At 41.6% G+C, this 22,781-nt stretch overlaps 2 protein-coding genes and 1 non-coding gene across 12 annotated transcripts; 1 reads left to right on the forward strand and 2 right to left on the reverse strand.

The window, feature by feature from the left end:
• Nucleotides 1–13,510: 13,510 nt before the first annotated feature.
• On the reverse strand, nt 13,511–13,582 carry TRNAP-AGG. Its single transcript has one exon. It is a non-coding gene; the product is annotated as a tRNA-Pro (tRNA).
• An 893-nt stretch (nt 13,583–14,475) lies between these two features.
• LOC113288477 (E3 ubiquitin-protein ligase FANCL-like) lies at nt 14,476–22,388 on the reverse strand. 10 transcript variants are annotated; one of them, XR_003330636.1, is made up of 14 exons: nt 22,102–22,388; nt 21,897–21,958; nt 21,741–21,806; nt 20,939–21,009; nt 20,748–20,826; nt 20,361–20,435; nt 20,089–20,203; nt 19,938–19,995; nt 19,776–19,847; nt 19,299–19,429; nt 19,065–19,188; nt 18,146–18,254; nt 15,000–15,107; nt 14,476–14,913 (listed from the first exon to the last, which is right to left on the reverse strand). XR_003330636.1 is itself a non-coding variant. In XM_026537523.1 (13 exons), the coding sequence occupies exons 2-12, from the start codon at nt 21,909–21,911 to the stop codon at nt 18,179–18,181; spliced, it is 873 nt and encodes a 290-aa protein (XP_026393308.1). In that variant the 5' UTR covers nt 21,912–21,953; nt 22,102–22,388; the 3' UTR covers nt 14,476–14,913; nt 18,146–18,178. The 10 variants fall into 10 exon arrangements, 9 of the variants coding, with proteins under 9 accessions (XP_026393308.1, XP_026393302.1, XP_026393307.1 ...); XM_026537523.1 differs by lacking the exon at nt 15,000–15,107 and having other exon boundaries at nt 21,741–21,797; nt 21,897–21,953; XM_026537517.1 differs by lacking the exon at nt 15,000–15,107 and having other exon boundaries at nt 21,897–21,953.
• Nucleotides 15,223–17,288, forward strand: LOC113288476 (probable xyloglucan endotransglucosylase/hydrolase protein 6). Its single transcript, XM_026537515.1, has 4 exons — nt 15,223–15,583; nt 15,696–15,796; nt 15,880–16,076; nt 16,635–17,288. Exons 1-4 carry the CDS (start codon nt 15,370–15,372, stop codon nt 17,023–17,025), a joined length of 903 nt encoding a protein of 300 aa, XP_026393300.1. The 5' UTR covers nt 15,223–15,369; the 3' UTR covers nt 17,026–17,288.
• Nucleotides 22,389–22,781: the final 393 nt, after the last annotated feature.

Consider the following 22,781-nt stretch of genomic DNA (forward strand, 5'->3'; position numbering starts at 1 on the left):
GTATATATCTCAGCTTATTTTACATCTGCCATATGTGACTATTATCCTGAGTTAAGATTTATTTTATAACTTAATTTGTTTATTTGTCTTCTCCGTAAAAACAAACCCTATATTTCATAATCTTTCTGTATTGCGGGTACATATCTATTAGTTCTTCCAAATAATAGTGAAAATAAATTTTTTGAAGCTAGGGTAAGTTTTCAAAAAACACGTATTCAACACATGAAGGAAAGGAAAATATATGTTCACCCATAGTAAGATTTCTTTAAAACTTTCTTCCTTACAAAGAGGAAAAAGAAGAAATGAGCGAGGGCCGGGAGAATTTATTGCTATTAATGGTTAATCTCAATTATGTCTTGCTTGATGCATTACTTTACAAAAATCATGTCGACAAAGGAGTTGTGTTTCCTAGGTGGCAACGAATGAGCCTCAAAGCCAGCTCATGGAATGGCGAAAGCTGAGAAACTTGTGGCGGACACGATAAGGTCGACTGGTCCAAGGGTCCATCACAGCTTCATTCAGGAACTACAAGATTGATACTTGTGTCTGTAAAGGAAATCAAAGGTTTTGTAGGGAAGATAGTAATACTAATTGGTGGAGCAAAGAAATGTTTAATAGCTTAACATGGTGTTAGAGGAGATTATTCAGATGGGTTCGAAAATATCACCTCATCTATGACTACTACCAAGATAACCGAATATTTTAAAACAATTTTCCAAAGGAAATGTTATCTTACTAAGTTTTAAATGAGAGTCATCAACAAGAGAGCGCGAAGATTAGTTCTTTGATTCTGTTTTTCTTACAATTGTTGCGTGTTATGTTTGACCAGTTAGTGGTGTATATGTGTTTAATTTGATCATTCCTTATTATTGTTTTACTGGAAACATTGTATAAGTTGAAGTTTCCACACATATATGGGAAGAACAAAAAAAAATACCAAAATAAAAGAAAAAAGATTTAGAGCAACGCGAGATTTGAAATCGGGACTTCTCTCAGTGAGAAAAATAAAATAAAAAAATGGGGACAATTTGAAAATGAAAGATTTTCTTTTTAGAAATGAAATAAAACTTTATCAAGGTTTGTACAGACCTTTGGTTGGTAGCCTAGCAACAAGCTGAGCACCAACGCCTTTTTGAATAGCTATACCTAGTCTATAAAAAATAAAACTACCTAAGCCACTGCTAGCATCATTATTAACTAAACAGTTTTTCAAACGCTTAAAAAAGCAGAAAATATCCTCACCAAGCTCTCATAAAGTAGAGAAATCTAAAACACCCAAACCATAACCATGTGAAACACATTTATCCAAATATTTGGTGCGCTTCCGAAAAACATCATTCGAGATAGCTTTGCCTGGGAAAAAAGCACGAAGACCTTCTTCCGTGAAGGGTGAGATGCCTGTGACATCCATACAAACATTTTTACCGTTCTCCCAATTACAAACAAGGATGTATACAGGGCGCAAATCTCTGTCATCATCAGACAAAAACCCAAGAGCAACTTCTTTAGGAGAAGGTACACCATCTTTGTAACAAATATCGGCGATTATATCACGAACAAGGTCATGACGAAACTTGACTCCAACATCCTTAGCACAATGAAGAGCATGATCACCAAAGATATCCATAGATTTGTTACAGCTTGAGCACAAACCATTCTCCACAAACAAGGGAATACCAAGGCGATAACAAAGTACAACTCTGAACTGTCTTGGTCCAAGGCATTGGTTAAGCCCACTAATGGACACAACAAGTAAATAATCTTGAGCATGTTTGACACGGTTGCATTTCCATAGAATGAAATCTCTTACAAACATGGAAAATTGGTTGGGGATTTGCTTCTTAACTGCATCAAAATAAGTGACTGCCAGGGAATGCATAGAAGGGGGGGAAGTATCATCGACGCGATAGCTATAAGGTAGTCTGCATACCTGAATAAATGTCTGAAGAGCCAAATGATAAGCAGAACCTTTGTCTGGTGAGAATAAGTTACCAAGTATTACCTTTTGCACCGAAGCGGTCTGGCTCTGAGAGGTAAGAAAACAATTAGTGCGAGTATCATCCATAGTATAAATACCAAACCCCCCCATCTTTGATAGGAAGGGTAGCTAATCTCTGCTACAATTTTCCAAAACCTGCCCCATCCCCCGTGACCAAAAGTCTCAAATAACAGAACAAATGATCATCAAAAAGATCAGTGGCTTTTTGAAGAGCTGCAGGATTGGTAGTACGCATTGCAAAATATAATCGAGACACGCCAGTGCAATTGCGGAGTAATAGCAACTCACTTTGAAGATCTTTGAGTTTCTTTATGGCCGCCATTAGTTGAATTGTCTTGTTCACCCTACTCAAAACCATATCGCTTATAGAATTCATATCCAAACTCACTGGACCCCCAGAAGTTTAACTCCATTAGTAGTTCTACCAATATCAAGAGGGAATACACTTTTAGAAGCACTTCTAGGATCAATAGAAGGACAAAAAAACTCCGTTTTCTTTATGTTGAGATGCAAACCCCTACTTGGCCCTTCAGTTTCTATTATGCTCAAAGACTTGGCCACTTCAAGTGTATCACCAATAATTGTACCATCATCAAGGTACCAAGCATGCAAATCAAGTGTACAACGGAAAGCAATAGACTTCACAAGAGGGTGAAGTGTCAGAGCAAAAAATAAGGGACCAAGAGGATCACCTTGTTGGACACCGAGTGCAGACGAAAAATATGTTGACCATAATAAAGTGCAGCAGGCCTTGTGTAGCAAAATTCAACCCAACGAGAAATACTTGGACAATGGAGACGAAATTCCTTGATGATATGAGAACGAAACACCATGTTGAAAGCATTAGAGAAGTCAATAAACAACATTGCCATCTTGTTTGAATGACCTTTCAACTCTAGAAGTCCATTTACAGTGTGTAAAATACTCTTTCCACGAACTGGCACACCAACACCAAATTGGTAACCCCCAAATAGGAAGCCATTTTCTTGTCGACGGAGAAAGCAGATACCTTAGAGACAAGTCGACGCCAAACAATACTATTGATGGTGGTTTTTAGCTTAGGGTTAAAATTGTAAAACTGTACATCTGACATGATGTCACTATGACCATTAGCACATTTATTGAATCAATCAGCATGCCTACATAAGAATTACCAGGGTACCTTTTTTTTTTATATACATGTGTCATGTTCCACGCCAGAACCCTTAGCATTGACCGACATCATCTGTGCCAAACCCTAATTCTCATGCTACCGTGTCAACGGCAAACCATGCCAGCCACGTCTCCGTGCCAAGGCATGCCAACCATGCTAGTCGCACCACCGTGCCAATGACAAACCATGCCAGCCACGTATCTGCGCCGAGGCATGCCAACCATGCCATCCGCATCACCGTGCCAATAGCAAACCATGTCATCCACGTCTCCGCGCCAAGGCATGCCAACCATGCCACCCGCACCACCGTGCCAATGGAAAACCATGCCAGCCACGTCTCCGCGCCAAGGCATGCCAACCATGCCAGTCGCACCACCGTTCCAATGGAAAACCATGCCAGCCACGTCTCCGCGCCAAGGTATGCCAACCATGCCAGCCGCACCACCGTGCCAATGGCAAACCATGTCAGTCACGTCTTCGTGCCAAGGCATGCTAACCATGCCATTCGCACCACCGTGCCAATGGAAAACCATGTCAGCCACGTCTCTGTGCCAAGGCATGCCAACAATGCCAGCCGCACCACCGTGCCAATGGCGAACCATGCCAGCCACGTCTCCGCGTCAAGGCATGCCAACCATGCCAGCCGCACCAATGGCATATTGTGCCAGCCGCATCTCCGCGGCAAGGCATGCTAACCATGCCAGCCGCGACACCATGCCAATGGAAAAACATGCTAGCCACGTTCTCATGCCAAAGCCATGCCGGCCCCGCTACATGTCGTTGGCTGCCGAAACGAAGGGTTGCAACAATCAACGACCACCCTTCCATCTGAGACGCAAATCTTAGCCGTCCAAGGTCACCAACCAACGCATGGTAACCTTCAACCCAACGCCAAAACCCTAGTTTTGGCCGCGCCTAAACCGCGCCAAGGCATGTCGACCATGCCACATGCGCCAATGGCATTCCATGCCATCCACCTTGTCGCGCCTAAACCATGTCATGCCGGCCTTTCCTTTGCGGCTGCCAAAACGAAGGGTTGCAAAAATCAACGGCCACCCTTCCATCTGAGACGCAGATCTTAGCCGTCCAAGGTCACCAACCAACGCATGGTAACCTTTGGCCCAACGCCAAAACCCTAGTTTTGGCCGCGCCTAAATCGCGCCAAGGCATGTCGACCATGCCACATGTGCCAATGGCATGCCGTGCCAGCCACCTTGCCGCCCCTAAACCATGCCATGTCGGCCTTTCCTTTACGACTGCCAAAACGAAATGTTGCAACAATCAACGACCACCCTTCAATCTGAGATGCAGATCTTAGCCGTCCAAGGTCACCAACCAACGGATGGTAACCTTTTGCCCAACTCCAAAACCCTAGTTTTGGCCTCGCCTAAACCGCGCCAAGGCATGCCGACCATGCCACTTGTGCCAATGGCATGTCGTGCCAGCCACCTTGCCGCGGCTAAACCATTCCATGTCGACCTTTCCTTTACGGCTGCCAAAACGAAGGGTTGTAACAATCAACGGCCATCCTACCATATGACACGCGGATCTTAGCCGTCCAAGGTTACCAACCAACGCATGGTAACCTTTGGCCCAAGTCCAAAACCCTAGTTTTGGTCGCGCCTAAACCGTGCCAAGGCATGCTGACCATGCCACATGTGCCAATGGCATGCCGTTCCAGCCACCTTACCACTCCTAAACCATGCCATGCCGGCCTTTCCTTTACGGCTGCCAAAACGAAGGGTTGCAACAATCAACGACCACCCTTCCATCTGAGGCACGGATCTTGGCCGTCCAAGGTCACCAACCAACGCATGGTAACCTTTGGACCAACGCCAAAACCCTAGTTTTGGCCGTACCCAAACCACTCCAAAGCATGCCAACCATGCCACATGTGCCAATGGCGTGCCGCGCCAGCCACACCTCCACGCCAAGGCATGCCAACCATGCCAGCCGCACCGCTATGCCAAAATCTTGTCTTGGCCGCGCCTAATCATATCAAATCCATGACGGTCATGCTTTCATACCGCTGGCTACCAAGCGAAGGGTTGCATTAATAATGGCTACCTTTCCTCTCAAGATGCAAAATCTCGACCGTCGAAGGTCACCACCGAGCCGGCAAGTCTCCCAATCTCAACTTGCCAAACAGCAGCAACATGCTACATGTTTTCCACAAAAAGCACTTGAGACATCAACACATATCACAAACTGGGGGATGCTCACTGGGTATTGGTTTGGCGGTTTGCATCGTGCGGCGTACACTACGTCTGTTACAAGACATTGTCATAAGGATGAGGCGGTTAGTAAATACAGGGAGTAATGGTGAAACGCTTTCCTTCATTATGGAACATCAATTCCAGGCGTTACCGGTTACCACCTCCTCCCATTTACTCATTTGTTTTCCATTTCCTACGAGACCAGAGTACGTTTCACTTCGACTTGTATAAATAGGTCTTACCTATTTCCACCAAAGAACAAGTTTTGGTCAGGAGCATACAACACTTAGAAAACATTTTTTAGCTTGCCCATCTGTTAGCTTACGCTTTCTGATACAAGTCAAACAACTACTCTTCCAGAACCAACTATTTTGGTCTCAACACTCTCTTCGCTTCCCTCCCCAAACCAACCCTTCTCCTCCTCTTTATGACCGAAGCAAGTCTGAAACGGCCATTTCTTGGTTTAGACCGGATTTGTACAGATTGATCTCTCGAATCTAAAGTACTCCCTTGCAATACATTGTTTATGGTTTAGACTCGTTTCTCACCCACTCACACGAAATTACCGAAATCAGCAGAAATCGTTTTCACCCTCAAACAATTGGCATCCACGGTGGGAGATTGATCTTTCGGTTACAATGTCAATTTTCAATCCTTGATCTCATACTTCGACCCAGACATCAGGGCGGTAGAAGCAAACGATCCACTCAGGGATCGACGACTCAGTTACCAGATGACCCGGTTACTAGTCATGACACGACAAGGGATGACTAGGGACTTCCCAGAGGTTAGAAGCAAATGATCCGCCCAGGGATCGACGACTCAGTTATCAAGTGACTCAGGGACGGCTGAGGACTTTCCACGATCATGGCGGTGCTTCCCACAAAACTCGGACTTGCACCTTGAAGATCCATTTTTCTTTAGGAGATCCGAAAAACCGAGTAAGTCTTGCTAGACAAAATACATGGTCCACTACTTCAAATCTTCACAGGGGAGATAAAAACCGATAGCCATATTGTTCCCATGTTTCATTTCATGCTTTCTACCATCGCACAACATTTACAATTCTATGACTTTCCTGGGGTACTCATGCTACTTATAGTCATAACCAAAAAACATGATTATACTAAAACAGTTCATTCCAAATAATAATCCAAAACCCTCATATATACAGTTCTCTATCAATTCAAATCAAACCATAAACCAGGCGCTTTGTTTGACTTAAAAAAAAAGAAAAAAAAGAGAGAGAGGAAAACTCTAACGCCCGGTTCTTCGTGGAATCAGTCACCTACTCGTACGTTCCTACTTTGCATAATAATGATTACCCGTAACTATTCATGATGTAGCCGACGTTACTACGATGATATTCGAAGAGGAATTGTTTATGATGAATTATTTCTACAAGTTTATGAAAGGCATACCTATGTCTAGGGTTTACACCAGTTCAGAAGAACAATATTTCTACAAATTTATGGAAGGCATACTTATGGCTAGGGTTTGCACCAACACAAGAAAAACAAGAAAGCAAATTGTAATAGAAACGCTGGAGTACATACCTGGAATATGCTTGCCTACTTTATTGCTACCGCGCCACGCCAAGCCGATGTCGTGCCAAGCCAGCGTCCACGCCAAGCCAGCGCCCATTCCAAGACGATCCAGCGCTAAAAGCTTGCATCCTTCCAGCGCTAACAACTTGCATATTCCCAGCGCCAGCATCTTGCATCCTTCCAGCGTTCCTCTTGAACGCTCAGTAGAAGGAAATCAACGACCCCCCTGAGTCCACAAAGACTCTCTTCCTGTCAGGAGATGCATGATTTATCGGGACTTCGCCCACAAAATCGTGCAGTCTATGATGAAACATTTGTGAGAGATTCTATACTTTTCCAAGGCGCAACGTCAAGACATATTTGCATCCCTCAATGGCGCTGCGTCAGGAAAGCAGCTATTTCCAGCCAGGAAGTCGTTCCCAAACCCTTACCTCTCTTGGAAAGCACGATAGATGGAACTGGGGACTCCTAACCACTGTTCGCTTGAAGGGTGTCCAGTTTGACAGCACACTGATTGACGCAGCCTCTCCGCTCCAACGTCCTCCAGCAGCGGCTCCGATTCAACGTTCGCTTCAGAAGCTGCTCCGCTTTAACGTTCTCTCCAGCAGCCGCTCCGCTTCAGAATTCTCTCCATAAGCTGCTCCAGGATCCGAGGAAGAAGCTTCAGTGTTTGTCTTATTAAGTTTCAACATCCTCTCCAAGAGTCGAAGCCGCTTCAACGCTGATTCCTTCTTCCAAGGATCGTACCGTGGCCACCACTTCTTCCTGCAAAGGGTCGTACCACCACGCTCCCCATGTCAAGGATCATGATCGCATCCAGCCAATCTTCATAGTCATGGCCGCCTTTGATCCATCCCACCAAAACTCATGATCGTGGAAAGTTTTCTCGCTTACGCATCCAGCCAATCCTTTTACTTCCATGGATGCCCATACAATTCCAACCAACCTACTTTGTTACCACGATAATGTAGTCTCTTCTGATTATATCTGCTACCAAGAACTGTTGCCACTCATTTGTTGATACCAGCCAGATCTTCACCACAGCAGCAATCGCTACCAAGATGAAAACATGTAAACCATACTTGGGGACTGAGGATATACACGGAATCCCTTATTTGTCAAAGCTCAGGAGACACAGTCAACCAAAAGGACATAGCCACAACAAGGTCATTTACTCTTCGAGGGTGCAGCACAAGAATATTATCACTTCTCTGTCTAGAAGACGCCTTCAACACTTTACGAGACCGCGGAGGATCTCAAGCCTGCTTAGAGGAAAACAACTTCAGAAACTAAAGAGAAATGCGGCTGGGGACTGCTCATCGCAGTCCATCCCGAAGACCATCAAAGACTCATGAGATAACTCCAGAGACGCGGCTGAAACATTTTCTTGAAGAAACAAAGGGATCCATGATAAACAACATAACTCTCTCATTCCTACCTCTTCGCTATCCAGAATATTTCGTCCATGTGATATCCTGAGCATCCCAGCGTCACATCCAGAAGAGTACAATAAGCTTGTATCAAATCCCGTGGGCATGGATCCAAGGCGATGCAATGAAAGTAGGCTACACATGGGGACTATCAGCATGGGACGCTTTCACCCCCCCTCACCCTTATTATTTCTGATTTCAACATCATCACTACCAAAGTTTTACGAGCCGCAGGAATTTCTCAACATAAATCCGTATATATGCATCGAATACTCCAAAAGCACGCCACAAAGATACATTCACATGTTCGGCCATGCCATCAGATCTAACGGAAATATAACTGGGGACTGCTCACCGCATCCCATTTCATACGGTATCCCAAGATTCAGAAGCTGGTTCGAAGGATGTCTCTTGGAACAAAGTCCTTGAATATTCGATAGCAGCACATCGGCTACAGAATGTCTCCCAACTCATCTATTTCATCTTGTGGCTTCAGAAGATTTCTACCACACAATCATCCACAGCATATCATCGTCGCGATCAGAAGGTCCGGACACTGAACAACCTAAAGTCAAGGATGGACTGACAACGCAACCACAATCTCCATGATTATCCCTGACACGATTGTTTCTGAGAATATATTTCATCCATCCATCCCAAGAATGCAATGGAGTTTGGTAAATTTTGGAATTCACTGGAGAGACACTACAGACGAAAGCACGGACCCAGACGAGCAGCAGAAAACGAAGAGGGTCGATACCTCTTTTCATGTAGATGGAGTTTCTAGAGTTTGAACAGAATAAAGATTTCTTCTTGCTCCATGAACGGGAATAGATGACTGGGCGCGAGTATGCCACCTCGGGCCCGCAACATCCCTCCTGAATTCTTCCTGAATTTTACTGTCGGACTGTTTTCACCTACCTAACGAGCTTAAAACCTAAATATCCCCGCGTAAGGAGATAAGAAATTCTTTACGGTCAGATGGAGGGGCGGACCGTCAAAATACGAGTTCGTACGAGAATTCTACAACGATTTTAGTAAGGAGTGCTATTTAGGGTTTCGGCATTCCAAACCCTGATTTCGACAAAGTTTCCAGGCATCATCACCACCGTTTGATGGACGAAGATCCAGCGTCATCACCACCATTTGACAGCCGAAGTTCTAGCGTCATTACCATTTCCTTCATTCCAAGTCGACCAATGTTGACGGCTCCATTCCAAGCTGACCAATGCTTACGGCTCCATTCTAAGCCGACTAATGCTGATGGCTCCGTTCCAAGCCGACTAATGCTAACGGGTCCATTTTAAGCCGACCAACGCCAGCGCTCCATTTCACGCCAAGTCTATGCTAGTGGCTCCCTTCCAAACCGCACCAACGCCAACAACTCGCCAAGCCAGCGTCTCAGTGTTCCCTAACCCAGCCAAGATAACGCATGACCAGACTAAGCCGACGATCTTCATCTCATCACTTCACGGTCTACACCACAGATAGAATCTATGCAAGGCCGCCAAACACGAGAATCATGAACTTTCCTTACCTCACGAAAAATGTTAGTCAGGCCTTCTTGACCATCTTTTCACGACTTGTCGCTTCGATTTTTGTCCTCGCCTGTCACCATCTTGTGCTTACCTCGCAACAATGCCCATGTCGGAGCTAAGCAGGGGACTTAATGTTGATGGTGGTTTTTAGCTTAGGGTTAAAATCGTAAAACTGTACATCTGACATGATGTCACTATGATCATTAGCACATTTATTGAGTCAATCAGCATGCCTACGTAAGAATTACCAGGGTACCTTTTTTTATATATACATGTGTCATGTTCCACGGCAGAACCCTTAGTATTGACCGATATCATCTATGCCAAACCCTAATTCTCATGCTACCGTGCCAATGGAAAACCATGCCAGCCACGTCTCCACGCCAAGGCATGCCAACCATGCCAGCCACGTCTCCACGCCAAGGCATGCCAACCATGCCAGCCGCACCACCGTGCCAATGGAAAACCATGCCAGCCGCACCACATGCGCCAATGGCATGCCATGCCCGCCGCATCTCCGCGCCAAGGCATGTCAACCATGTCAGCCACGTTCCCATGCCAAAGCCATGACGACCCCGCTACATGCCGCTGGCTGCGAACACGAAGGGTTGCAACAATCAACGACCACCCTTCCATCTGAGACGCAGATCTTAGCCGTCTAAGGTCACCAACCAACGCATGGTAACCTTCGGACCAACGCCAAAACCCTAGTTTTGGCCGCGCCTAAACCGCGCCAAGGCATGCCGACCATGCCACATGTGTCAATGGCATGCCGTGCTAGCCATCTTGTCGCGCCTAAACCATGCCATACCGGCCTTTCCTTTACGGCTGCAAAAATGAAGGGTTGCAAAAATCAACAACCACCCTTCCATCTGAGACACAGATCTTAGCCGTCCAAGGTCACAAACCAATGCATGGTAACCTTTGGCCCAACACCAAATTCCTAGTTTTGACCGTGCCTAAACTGCACCAAGGCATGCCGACCATGCCACATGTGCCAATGGCATGCCATCCACCTTGCCGCACCTAAACCATGTCATGCCGGCCTTTCCTTTACGGCTTCCAAAATGAAAGGTTGCAACAATCAACGGCCACCCTTCCTTCTGAGACACAGATCTTAGCCGTCCAAGGTCACCAACCAACGCATGGTAGACTTTGTCCCAACGCCAAAACCCTAGTTTTGTCCGCGCCTAAACCACACCAAGGCATGCCAACCAAGTCACATGTGCCAATGGCGTGCCGCGCCAGCCACACCTCCACGTCAAGGCATGCCAACCATGCCATCCGCATCGCTATGCCAAAGTCCTGGCTTGCCACGCCTAATCATATCAAATCATGCCGGCCATTCTTTCATACCGCTGGCTACCAAGCGAAGGGTTGCAATATTCAACGGCTACCATTCCTCTCAAGATGCAAAATCTCGACCGTCGAAGGTCACCACCGAGCCGGAAAGTCTCCCAAGCTCAACTTTCCAAACAGCAGTAACATGCTACATGTTTTCCAAAAAAAACACTCGAGACATCAACACATATCACAAACTGGGGGATGTTTATTGGGTATTGGTTTGACGGTTTACATCGTGCGACGTACACTACGTCCATTACAAGACAGTGTCATAAGGATGAGGTGGTTAGTAAATACAGGGAGTAATGGTGAAACGCTCTCCTTCATTATGGAATATCAATTCCAGACATTACCGGTTACCACCTCCTCCCATTTACTCATCCATTTTCCATTTCTTACGAGACCGGAGTACGTTTCACTTCGACTTGTATAAATAAATCTTACCTATTTCCACCAAAGAACAAGTTTTGGTCAGGAGCATACAACACTCAGAAAACATTTGTTAGATTTCCCATCTATTAGCTTACGCTTTTTGATACAAGTCAAACAACTATTCTTCCGGAACCAGCTATTCTGGTCTCAACACTCTCTTCGCTTCCCTCCCCAAAACCAACCCTTCTCCTCCTCTTTGTGACCGAAGCAAGTCTGGAACGGCCATTTCTTGGTTTAGTCCGGATTTGTACAGATTGATCTCTCGAATCTAAAGTACTCCCTTGCAGTAAATTGTTTAGGGTTTAGACTCGTTTCTCACCCACTCACGCGAAATTACTGAAATCAGCAGAAACCGTTTTCACCCTCAAACAAGTACCAACCGTAATAGGCCGAATACTGCCATCAGGTTTAAGTAATGGCGTTAGGGTGCACTAGCTATGAACTCGCCTAAGCCAATAGGGCATTTACCAGCCAACCAAAGGTTAACAACACCTGTAATTGAAGAAAGAAAATCATCGGAGACTGTTGTTGCTGCTCCACTCAACACATCGCATAAATGTTGAGCCTGTAGTCCATCACGGCCACAAGAGGTACCTTTTGGGAAGATCTTGATGGCAGTAAGAAATGTCTGTGAGTTCACAACGATAGAATCAATATCAACAGCATCACAAGGGTGCGAGGTTGTGTTATAGATGCTTGCATCTTCATGCCTGGAAGAAGCCGTGTAAGGGTCGAGATGGGGTTGTTCATGGCGATGTAATTGCAAGGCTTCTCAATGGGTCATCTGTGGATTTTCTTATTCATGGGGTAGAAAAACCAGCTAAGGTTGTGAAGGAATGTGTGGTTAGTGTTATGAAGAGACTGAGCTTCTTTCCCTATCTCTAGATTTGCTGGATGTCGTGTTTCAGAAACAAGTAACCACTGTCACTTGCATACCACATCCATGCAGACTCAATTTCTTGAGGACCCTTAAGGCATGCCTTGATAAAATTTTAGTCAATCCGGCTAGCCTATCTGCTTGGATTCTGCTCATTTTGCTCCCAATCTGTACCTTGTCTTTGTACAAGCCAAAATGCACTACCGAGGACCCTAACAGCGTGTTCAGTTGGGAGAATTAGAAGGCCAATAATTCAATTACAGGGTAACGGGTCCAATTCTCCGAACCGAACTTGATTTTCGATTGCATCCATTGAAGGGGGGAATAGAATCCAATTACGGGTAATCCAAAGCTAATGTAATAAAAAATTACCGATTTTCCCATCATCATGTGTATCTTTTTTTTTTATGATTCACGGGAGAGAATAAACTAGCTCGAGCTAGAGTTTTCATGGAAATTTTAAACCCTAGATTTGAAATTTGATTTTCTGAAACCTGAAAATTGGATTTTCGAAACGAAACTAGTTTGGGCATTAGAATTTCAAAGAGCAAGGGTGTTTTAGTGATACTATAGATTTGAATTCTTAGGATTGAAAACTTGAGCCGAACAGGTTGTAAGTGATATGTTTTCATGTTTGATGATGTATATATATATGGTTGATTTGATCATTATGTATTATTATTTTACTGAAGACATTGTATAATTTGAAGGGTCTAACACTTCCATGCATTCACGCATATATGTGCAGAACAAAGCCTAAAAAAATGGATATGGAGCAACGCGAGATTTGAAGTCGGGACCTCTAAAAAAGGTTGGTGTATTGTAGGAGAATGGTGGCAAAAAAAATGGGGGCATTCACGCATATATGTGCAGAACAAAGCCTAGAAAAATGGATATGGAGCAACGCGAGATTTGAAGTCGGGACCTCTAAAAAAGGTTGGTGTACTGTAGGAGAATGGTGGCAAAAAAAAATGGGGGCAATCCGAGAATTGAACTCGGGACCTCTCGCACCCTAAGCGAGAATCATACCACTAGACCAATTGCCCGTTGGTGTGCTGTAAAAACAAATTTTATTATAAATTTCTTTTTGGGAATGATATGACTCGTGGAAACTAATCTCTATTTGATTTTTATTATCAAGAAAATCTCTTGTTTTATTTAGTTCGTACAATATTTGGATGACCATTGTAATGTTTTTGGCACTGGGGGTAAAGAGGGGTTGATAATTTGGTGTAGCAGCTGAAACACATGGTTCATGATTCACAACTGAGATGTGGCTAATCCCAAAACAATAATGCAGAACTAAAAAAACAAAATGCAATCTGAGATCTAGAAAAAAATAATTCATACTTTTAAGGCCAGAATGACCGACAAATAAAGAGAATTAAGAGGATCATGATAGAAGAATAAATAGAGTCGCTCTCAAAGATGTGTGTATCCTTAACCGACAGATATCGGCCATGTATTACATTGGAATTGTGCATATCAGTCCAGCTAATTGGCGTTGCTGGTCATTTAGACATTTACACACCTCAATTGCGGGACCATTAGGTGCGTGGCGCCTGACGTGGTTTCACCGTTTCTCTTATCATTTCACCCTCATCAGATGATATCTGTTCATGTGGTAGTAGGATCTTCCCGGGAGTCCAACTGACCAACTAAAAGGCATTGACTTTATGATGTAGGGTCGACGGAATAGTTTTTGGTTTTGTAACGAAAACTATACGATTTGATTTCGAGTCATTCGGCAAATTTTGGATCACGGAGCAGATTTTGGATTTTATTAAAGAAGTTAAGCATGAGACAGATTTTGTAAACTGATAATTTTTTATTTTACCTTTGGCATTGGATCCTAGAAAATGCAATGAGTATCGTTTTGAACATGTCGATCAAACCTTCTTCTTTTAAAAATGCAGTTGAACACCGTAATAAATAAATCTTTTAACTCGGCATAATCATAATCAATAGATCTACTTTATTCTTTCACTATCACATTATTTACCACTTGGCTAATTGGATGCCATTAAGAATACACTTTAAGGTAGGGCTATATGTCTTCTTTTTTAGTCTGTTTCCTGTGCAGATGAATCTTCTCAAAAAGGTGACAACAACGGGTGTATTTGATGATTTTCCACCTACTCAAAGCAGTAATGATGTTACTGCGATAGAATTTAACGATTTTAAGAGAAAACTACATACCCAAATCCGATCAACACAGTAGAACATAGAACTTGTAGCAACTAGCAAGATGAACTACACTATTGTTCCAAGATGCATGCTAGCTAGCATTCCTTAAACACATGCACTTGGTGACCTTAATCCAGGACTCCCGGTACGGATATTTTCCTCCATTTCTTCTGGAAAACTCTGCATAAGCCTGACCCAAAATGACATTACCAAAAGACGCTTATTCTTTTCACTTGCATTTCTAAAGGTAAAGTAAGTAAAATTCATTTCATCCACCTCCAATAATTGAACAAGATATCAACTACAGAAGACGATGATGGTGATGTTGATATGATCATACTACAGCCATTTGTAATAGTAGATTGTACATAATAACTATTGAACCTGAATCAACCAATCAACACAAAGAAGTGGACGTTAAAAGATGTGGCGGGAGATAAAAATAGTTGTCGAAAGAATTTTGAGGGGCCATTCACTAGCTGTATGAAGATTATGATGAGCATGTTGTCATATTATATGGAGATGTTTTTCATTTAAATGCAGTATCAGGCTCTATATAAGTTCAGACCAAACTTCTCTCTAAATATTCCAAGTTTTGTACATTCCCTACCTACAGTATATATTTCTTGCTTCTTTCACTCATTTCATGCATAAAACTATGGCCATCAAACCCATATCCTTTAAGCAAACAAGCTTTATACTTGTCTTGCATTTCCTGACATTTTCTATCTTCTACACTGTCCTCGTCTCTGCTCGCTTCTCCACATTTCTCAATGATTTTCATGTGACATGGTCTGACTCCCATATCAAGCAAATTAGCAGTGGAACTGCAATTCAGTTGACGCTAGACCAAAATTCAGGTACTAACAGTAGCAGTCTTGCTCTAAGATGACAAAAACTTCTTAAATACGCATGAGTTAAGTACAGTCCACTATAACTTTATTTGGTTACTTGCTGATTTTTCAATTACAGGATGCGGTTTTGCTTCCAAAAACAAATACTTGTTCGGGCGTGTGAGTATGAAGATCAAGCTCATCCCTGGCGATTCTGCTGGAACTGTTACTGCTTTCTACGTAAGTCACTGGATCGGGCTGCTCTACTTTTCCACTAAACCTAAATCATTTGTTTCTCTGAATTGTTTAATTTTAAGAAACAGATGAACTCAGACACAGATACTGTCCGTGATGAATTGGATTTTGAGTTCTTGGGAAATCGTACTGGTCAGCCATACACCGTTCAAACTAATGTATATGCACATGGAAAGGGTGATAGAGAACAGAGAATCAACCTTTGGTTTGATCCTGCTGCAGATTTCCACACTTATTCCATTCTCTGGAACCATAACCATGTTGTGTAAGTTCACTCAACCATGAATGGTAATATGTACGCACATCCATGAATTATTGTCATTAAACAGATGGGGTACACGAACCATAATTTTTGTAAAAAGTAAATAACAACAAAAGCGCGAGGCCAATTTTTCAAACTATGGTCCACATGAAGAATGAAACAATGATTTGTTTTAAGTTTTGGGTCCCAGCCATGGACCTTGCACCTAAGGGAGTGAGAGTGACAACTGCCAAGCCCCAAGGCAGTGTTCATTTCTGATTCCTTTATTGAACTAAATGTAACAAGATCAAGAGTATAAATAACCTGGTTCCATACTGAATAGTCCTACAAGTCCTATTTTTGGCCTCAGGTGGTGCAGTTTCTTTTTACAAGCTCCTGGTAAAGCAAACTCTTATAGCTTATACATATCTTAGCTGGAAAAAAATAGGCCTTATCTATAGCTTCATGTTGAATCAGATTTTGTATCCTTCCTCACAAGATTATGATTTTAAAGTGATCTATTACCTATAAAAAATATTATCAGTTCACAATTGATAACAAAATGAGGATAACATATTGCAGCTTCTACGTGGACGAGGTACCAATCAGAGTTTACAAAAATAACGAAGCAAAAGGAATTCCATATCCCAAGTTCCAACCAATGGGAGTCTACTCAACACTATGGGAAGCTGATGACTGGGCCACAAGAGGTGGCATTGAAAAGATTGATTGGTCCAAAGCACCCTTTTACGCCTACTATAAAGACTTTGATATTGAAGGTTGCACTATGCCAGGTCCAGCAAGCTGCACCTCAAACCCTACCAATTGGTGGGAGGGTCCTGAATACCTACAATTAGACTCTTACCAAGCTAGAAAATATAGGTGGGTTCGAACGAACCACATGACTTACGATTATTGCACCGATAAGGTACGGTACCCAATCCCACCACCAGAATGCAGGGCAGGTATCTAAGTTTCCAAAAGTATCCTCTACTCTACAGTCTACATATACGACTACGAATGCGTGATAGACAAGCCATGCATGCTCATGATAAAAGGAAGATGAATACTGCCTATATTTTCATGTGTAGGATCTAAGTTTCTGAAACCTACCTATTAATAGTTTGTAAAAGTACATTTATGTGTGTCAGTTGAAAATTAATTGCAGAATAAAAGGTTTCCATTATTTATGAAAATAATAGCTTACCCTATTTATGGGGTCTTTAAAATATGGAAGAGAAAGAATATTCACTCTGTTCCTACTAATTTCAACTTTGATTAAGACTGAATGCAGGGTAAGGTATCAAAATTCCCATAAGTTTCCTCTTACACAAGACCGTGTATCTGAAAGATAAGCCATGCACACTATAAAGTAGGGATTCAAAACTACCGGTATTTTCATGTGCTGGTAAATCTAAGTTTCTAAAACCAACCTATTAGTAGTTTGTACAAGGACAGTTCTATGAAAAGAGAGTAGGTGTAAATTATTTGTAAGAATAAAGGGTTCTCATTGTTTGTGATAATGACGTGTTTGTACTCGTGGGGTCTCTAAAACTTGAAGAAAAAATAAGAGAGTATTTGCTCTATTCTTACTGATTTTACATTCGATTAAGAGTGAATGCAAGACAGGTATCTAGACCTCCAAACTCCGTCAATGTATGTGCTCACAAAGCCAAGCACACTAATGTTAAAATGCATATTGACTACCTATATTTATATATGGACAGATCTAGGTTTTTGAAAACTATCAGTTAATAATTTGCAAAACGAACGTCTCTGCCTGTTAGCTGTACATTATATGTAAGAATAAAAGGTTTCAGTGTTTGTGAAAATGATAGCTTGCTGTACGGGGTCTCTAGAATTTCAAACGAGAAAATGCCCCTCTATTCTTACTAATTTCAGCTACGATTAGGACTGTATAGCGTAAGGAAAATACGATATAAACATCCCCAACTGCGGCAGCTATATATTTTTATTTCAACTTGCAGGACATTAGTTTGTGTTTCCAATGACTTGAACCTTATGATAGTTCGATGAGAGAGAAGTTTACCTAAACAATGAAGTGTGAAAACAAATTTGAATTCAATATTTACCTGAAAATGCTTTCCAGTCAGGTTTGGCTCAAGCTATACATTGGAGTCAACCTTTACAGCAACTGGTCCCGAACAGTAGGGGCAGTTCCCAAACAAAACATCAAAAGATCTGCAATTTGATCGATCAAATTAATCAATTAAGGTATCCAATAAGTTTAGGAAAACAATTTAAATAGGAATCACTTATAAATTGTAATAGAGCAGATCAAATTCTGCACCTCTGCTGGATGTTCAACACTAACTCCCAAGAGTCAGTGGTGAGAGATCCAGAGATATGCATGTAAGCATGACAAAACAAAAAGGGCTAATGAATCACAAGTTTCAGTTGAAGATACTAGCGCTGATAGTAGACGAGATTGGGAAACACTTGCAGCAAAGAGGAAGTTATATGCAGAACAATGGGCATAGCAAAATGGTCATGAAAATCTTATCTTCTTTTTGTTTAAACTTTACACTTTCCTTGTTTATGTTTATAATTTCCATCAGGTCGTCCGGACTCGAGAGAGCACACTATCAAATCTGCCAATATGCCTGAGGGTTTCAGTGAAAATATCTATATGATTAATGATATAAAGTTCAATCTCTAGATGGCAGATTTCAACATGTGATAGATTTACCTCATGGTTACCTTGTCTCACTTAAGACGCTAAAAATCTTAAGTGAGCTGGGTGGAGAGGCAAGACCAGTTATCACCTAAGAAGAAGGTTTTCTTCAACCACTCAGACATGTGGTCGCAAGAAATAAGCCCTCTCCTTTCCTTCAACAAAGGAGCTTCTTCAACCACTCAGACGAACGGACATATGAGTCTCCTACTTAAGACGCTAAAAAATTGAACATGTGGCTTCCAACAACCCTATCACTACACTAATGACACCAATGGATGTAAAAACCACAAATAATAAAGAAAATTGCAACATACTGCCTCGTTGTTGTGATAGAACGCAGCCAATCTCCCAGACAAACACTATGAAAAGCTCTGCTGCAGCTGCTATTGTCACATGTATAGTCGGATCCACTTCCACTCTTAGCTCCAAGTTCATCATCTTCATCCATAACAAAGAATGAAATGAAAATTAAACAAACGGGTGCGACAGAATATTTTTGATTTAAAAAGGAAGAAGAGAAGTTTCAGAGTAAGAAGTTTTTATCTTACTGATTGGAAGACAGTGAGCATAGCATATGCCACATTCAACTTGTTGATCCTCCATTGTGGATTGACGAGGTCCAGGAAGCGAAGTCTCCATCAGATTTTCCAGGTTTTCGCCAATTGATTTGTCCTTTGTCCTATGGAACAAAATAGATAAAACTAACTCACTTTTATCTATCAAAAAATTAGTCGAGGAAACATCACAGGTGAAAGAGGAAGTAACCATAAAAAGGTTCCAGTCAAGGTAATGTGGGCATTCATTTCACATAAAATAGATTAACTCAACATTCGGCTTTACATGATATCACTATGAGTACCATAGGTTCATGCATGCATTTGCATCATCAAAAAATAGCAAGCCAAAATTAAATGAAATTCAGTATTGCAAAATGACGTAAAAAAGGAAGATAGTCATAAAATGGTAATATATAAGGTATAATAACTCAATGACCAGAAACCTCAAAATCTGAGTTTGAATCATACCATCTATTGCAATTTCTCCTCCATGTCTTTCTCATCTTATCAGTGATTGTTTCGGGTCCTAAGAGACGACACCTACAGAAGCTCAATCTCATTACCGAAGAATAAATATAGGAACCACAGAATTTGAGCAGCATTAGAAACTGACCCAAGATGAATTCTTACTCAGGCAAGGACCGTGGATCAGAAACATTTATAGCCAGCATGATAAAACAGTCATTTCCTGAGACAAATAAGAGATAACAGAAATCAACTAGAAGACCCTTAAGGACAGTGCAAAAGGATAAACAAAAAAAGGTCTAGCACAAAAGATTACCTAAATTGATCTGACGGAATGATGTTGCACGAGATGGCTGTATTGGACCAACAACCCAGAGTTTTTTATCAATGTCATCCATGATAGAAAAAAAATCTTGAAGCTTTTCCAAATGCTGGATACAAATGAAAGTGGTGTGCACAGACAAAAACCAGGAAACCATAAGAAAAGCAGTGATACGGTGAATTGACGAAGATTAAAGATGTGAAGTTATCAACTAAAGAGTAATAGAGCAATTTACTTTAATGTTTGAGTTAGAAATCTAGAAGTACCTCGCGCACCTGGAGCACAACATCCTTTAGTCTTGATGATATGGACCATTTCAACTCACAAACATATGGCACGTCCTGAAGAAAAACTGAAAAATATTCAGATGAAAAACATAGACTACCAAAAACATGTGCAACTGTATCCAGTAAATCAATTGTGTTATGAAAGTTAAACTACGAAGAACATGCAGTGATATTGAGATATTTCACACCTAATAGGCGTTACCCCCACACTAAATATAAGTTTTGTACAATAGAGAGGAAATCCACAGGATAGCGAATTGAGTGGAACTACAATTCTCAAATTCAGACATTCTACTCAGGATTCCAGATTAAACCATACTTAGTACACAGATTAAAGAGTTGGTGAAAGTTTAAAAGGAAACTAACTGCTGATATTGAAGGAGCGCATTTGGGATAACTTTGAGGCAAATATATCTCAAATATATGTGATTGTCCTTTCTTGTCTCTAGCAATCAACATTAAATAAAGCTAAATAAGTTTCTCATATTAGCAATTGCAAAAGAATAAAATAAGGTCACAAGTATTGAAAACCAAAAATTGCATGTTTGCCATCTTACAAGATGCGAAAAGTCATATGCGTAAGGTCTTCACTCAGATGCACCAGATGTTCCCATCCAACCTCTTCTATCTGCCAAAAACGAAAAGCCATGTGATTATGTTCTTTTAGAAATCAATGCAATAGACGGTGAAAGAATGACAGGCAGACATGGCAAGACCAAAATTCTACGTAAGGATATTTAGAGTTTGTTCCAATAGGATTAGAATAATGCAATTAGTGGACAAGAACTTTCATGTCCCATTTGTCTATTGATTATCGTTATAATGAACCTACATGAATTATGTAAGCATCCATGATACTGCATCTTAAAATGCCTTAAAATTCATAAGCATTGGATGGCGCAAGTGTTGAGGCAGGTCCTCGACAAGACCCAATTCAGGCAATGTTTACATACTTACCAATTGAGGGACTTTTACACACGTCTGCGTTCAGATCTATCGTTCAATACTTCAATGTATGTTAGGTGAAGAAGAACCCATATCTGACTAGTGCGGCATCAGACTCAAAATGTCAATTTCAGTCATGCTCTTTAGCATTTACATGGCAAGTATATTAATTCTACCTTAACAAAAATTCTCATACAAAATGACCTTTTATCAAACACTTTCTAGACACAGGACATAATGTTACACAAAATGGAACTAAATAACAAAAATATATACATTAACTGCGAGCAGAAGGAATCACTCAAGCAAACACGAACCAATAGAGAAACCAAAACATTTGATTTAAGAGCAGGGAGTAAATTTTAGAAATTAACAAAAACAAACGGGATTATATTGAAGCATCTGATGATTCACCTCTGAATACACTGATCGGTGAAAGGAAGACGAAGAGGATCCTTGTTTATCTCTATTCTGTTCACTCTTGCAACATAAAGAAAATCGAAAATGTGAGATCAAATCAAAATTTAAGAGAGTAAAAAACCGAGACGAGATTTTGATTTCACTTCTTACCAATTTTCTACTCATATTCGAGATCGGAAGAGCTTGCTTGATAGCTTCAAATTAAAACTGCCCTACAAAGTAGATTAGGGTTTTCAATTTTTAAATATAAGCAGAATCAGACAACTTAGTAAATATAATACCGTCGATGTTTAAACAGCGGATCGATAAGACTGATCTTGATTCTTGATCAATTGGCGGGAAAAGGAGAACTTACCCTGTTATTTGGGCGCTACTAGTGCTGATTTATACTAAGAATGTGGATATAGGTGTGTGTGTCCGCGTGCGTCGATGTCGTGATGCGTCGATGTGTCTCCATGCCCTAATTGTGCCAAGAGGTGGTTAAGGCCTCATCTACTCATGTCAACGGCCTCATTCATCTGATCTGAAGATCAAGTTCTCTAAGTTTTTAGAAGAGGAATGGAGTTGAAACGTAGTACGAAAAAACATCATTTTAGGGAAAATAATGGGAATTTGGTTCAAACACGAAAACTCAAGCTCATAATTTCCAAAAGCAAGGCCAAAAATGCCAAAATCTCTATCAAGCCATGGCCATACTTAAGGGCACTCACGGCCTCTCTCGTGCAGGAAAAACAAAAAAAAACAAAAAAACAAAAAAATAAGTCAAGATTCGTAATGGGTTTTTTACCAAAATACCCTTAGTTTCAAAAATGGGGTATATTTTCTTTAATAAGAGATGTTTGATTGGCACCTGCAATGAACAAGCTCTCAACACACAAGGTATCGACCACAAAAGATAGATGAACGGCTACCAAGCCTAACCAAGCCTCTTCGGATCGCCTAAAAGAACTTGGACACAAATAAAAGAAAAAAGCAATTAGGATTTTAGGTGCAATACAAGCCTGAACTCAATATTTGTATGAGACGAGGACTCCG

Source organism: Papaver somniferum, chromosome 6, assembly GCF_003573695.1.
Source record: "Papaver somniferum cultivar HN1 chromosome 6, ASM357369v1, whole genome shotgun sequence".
Taxonomy (NCBI): domain Eukaryota; kingdom Viridiplantae; phylum Streptophyta; class Magnoliopsida; order Ranunculales; family Papaveraceae; genus Papaver; species Papaver somniferum.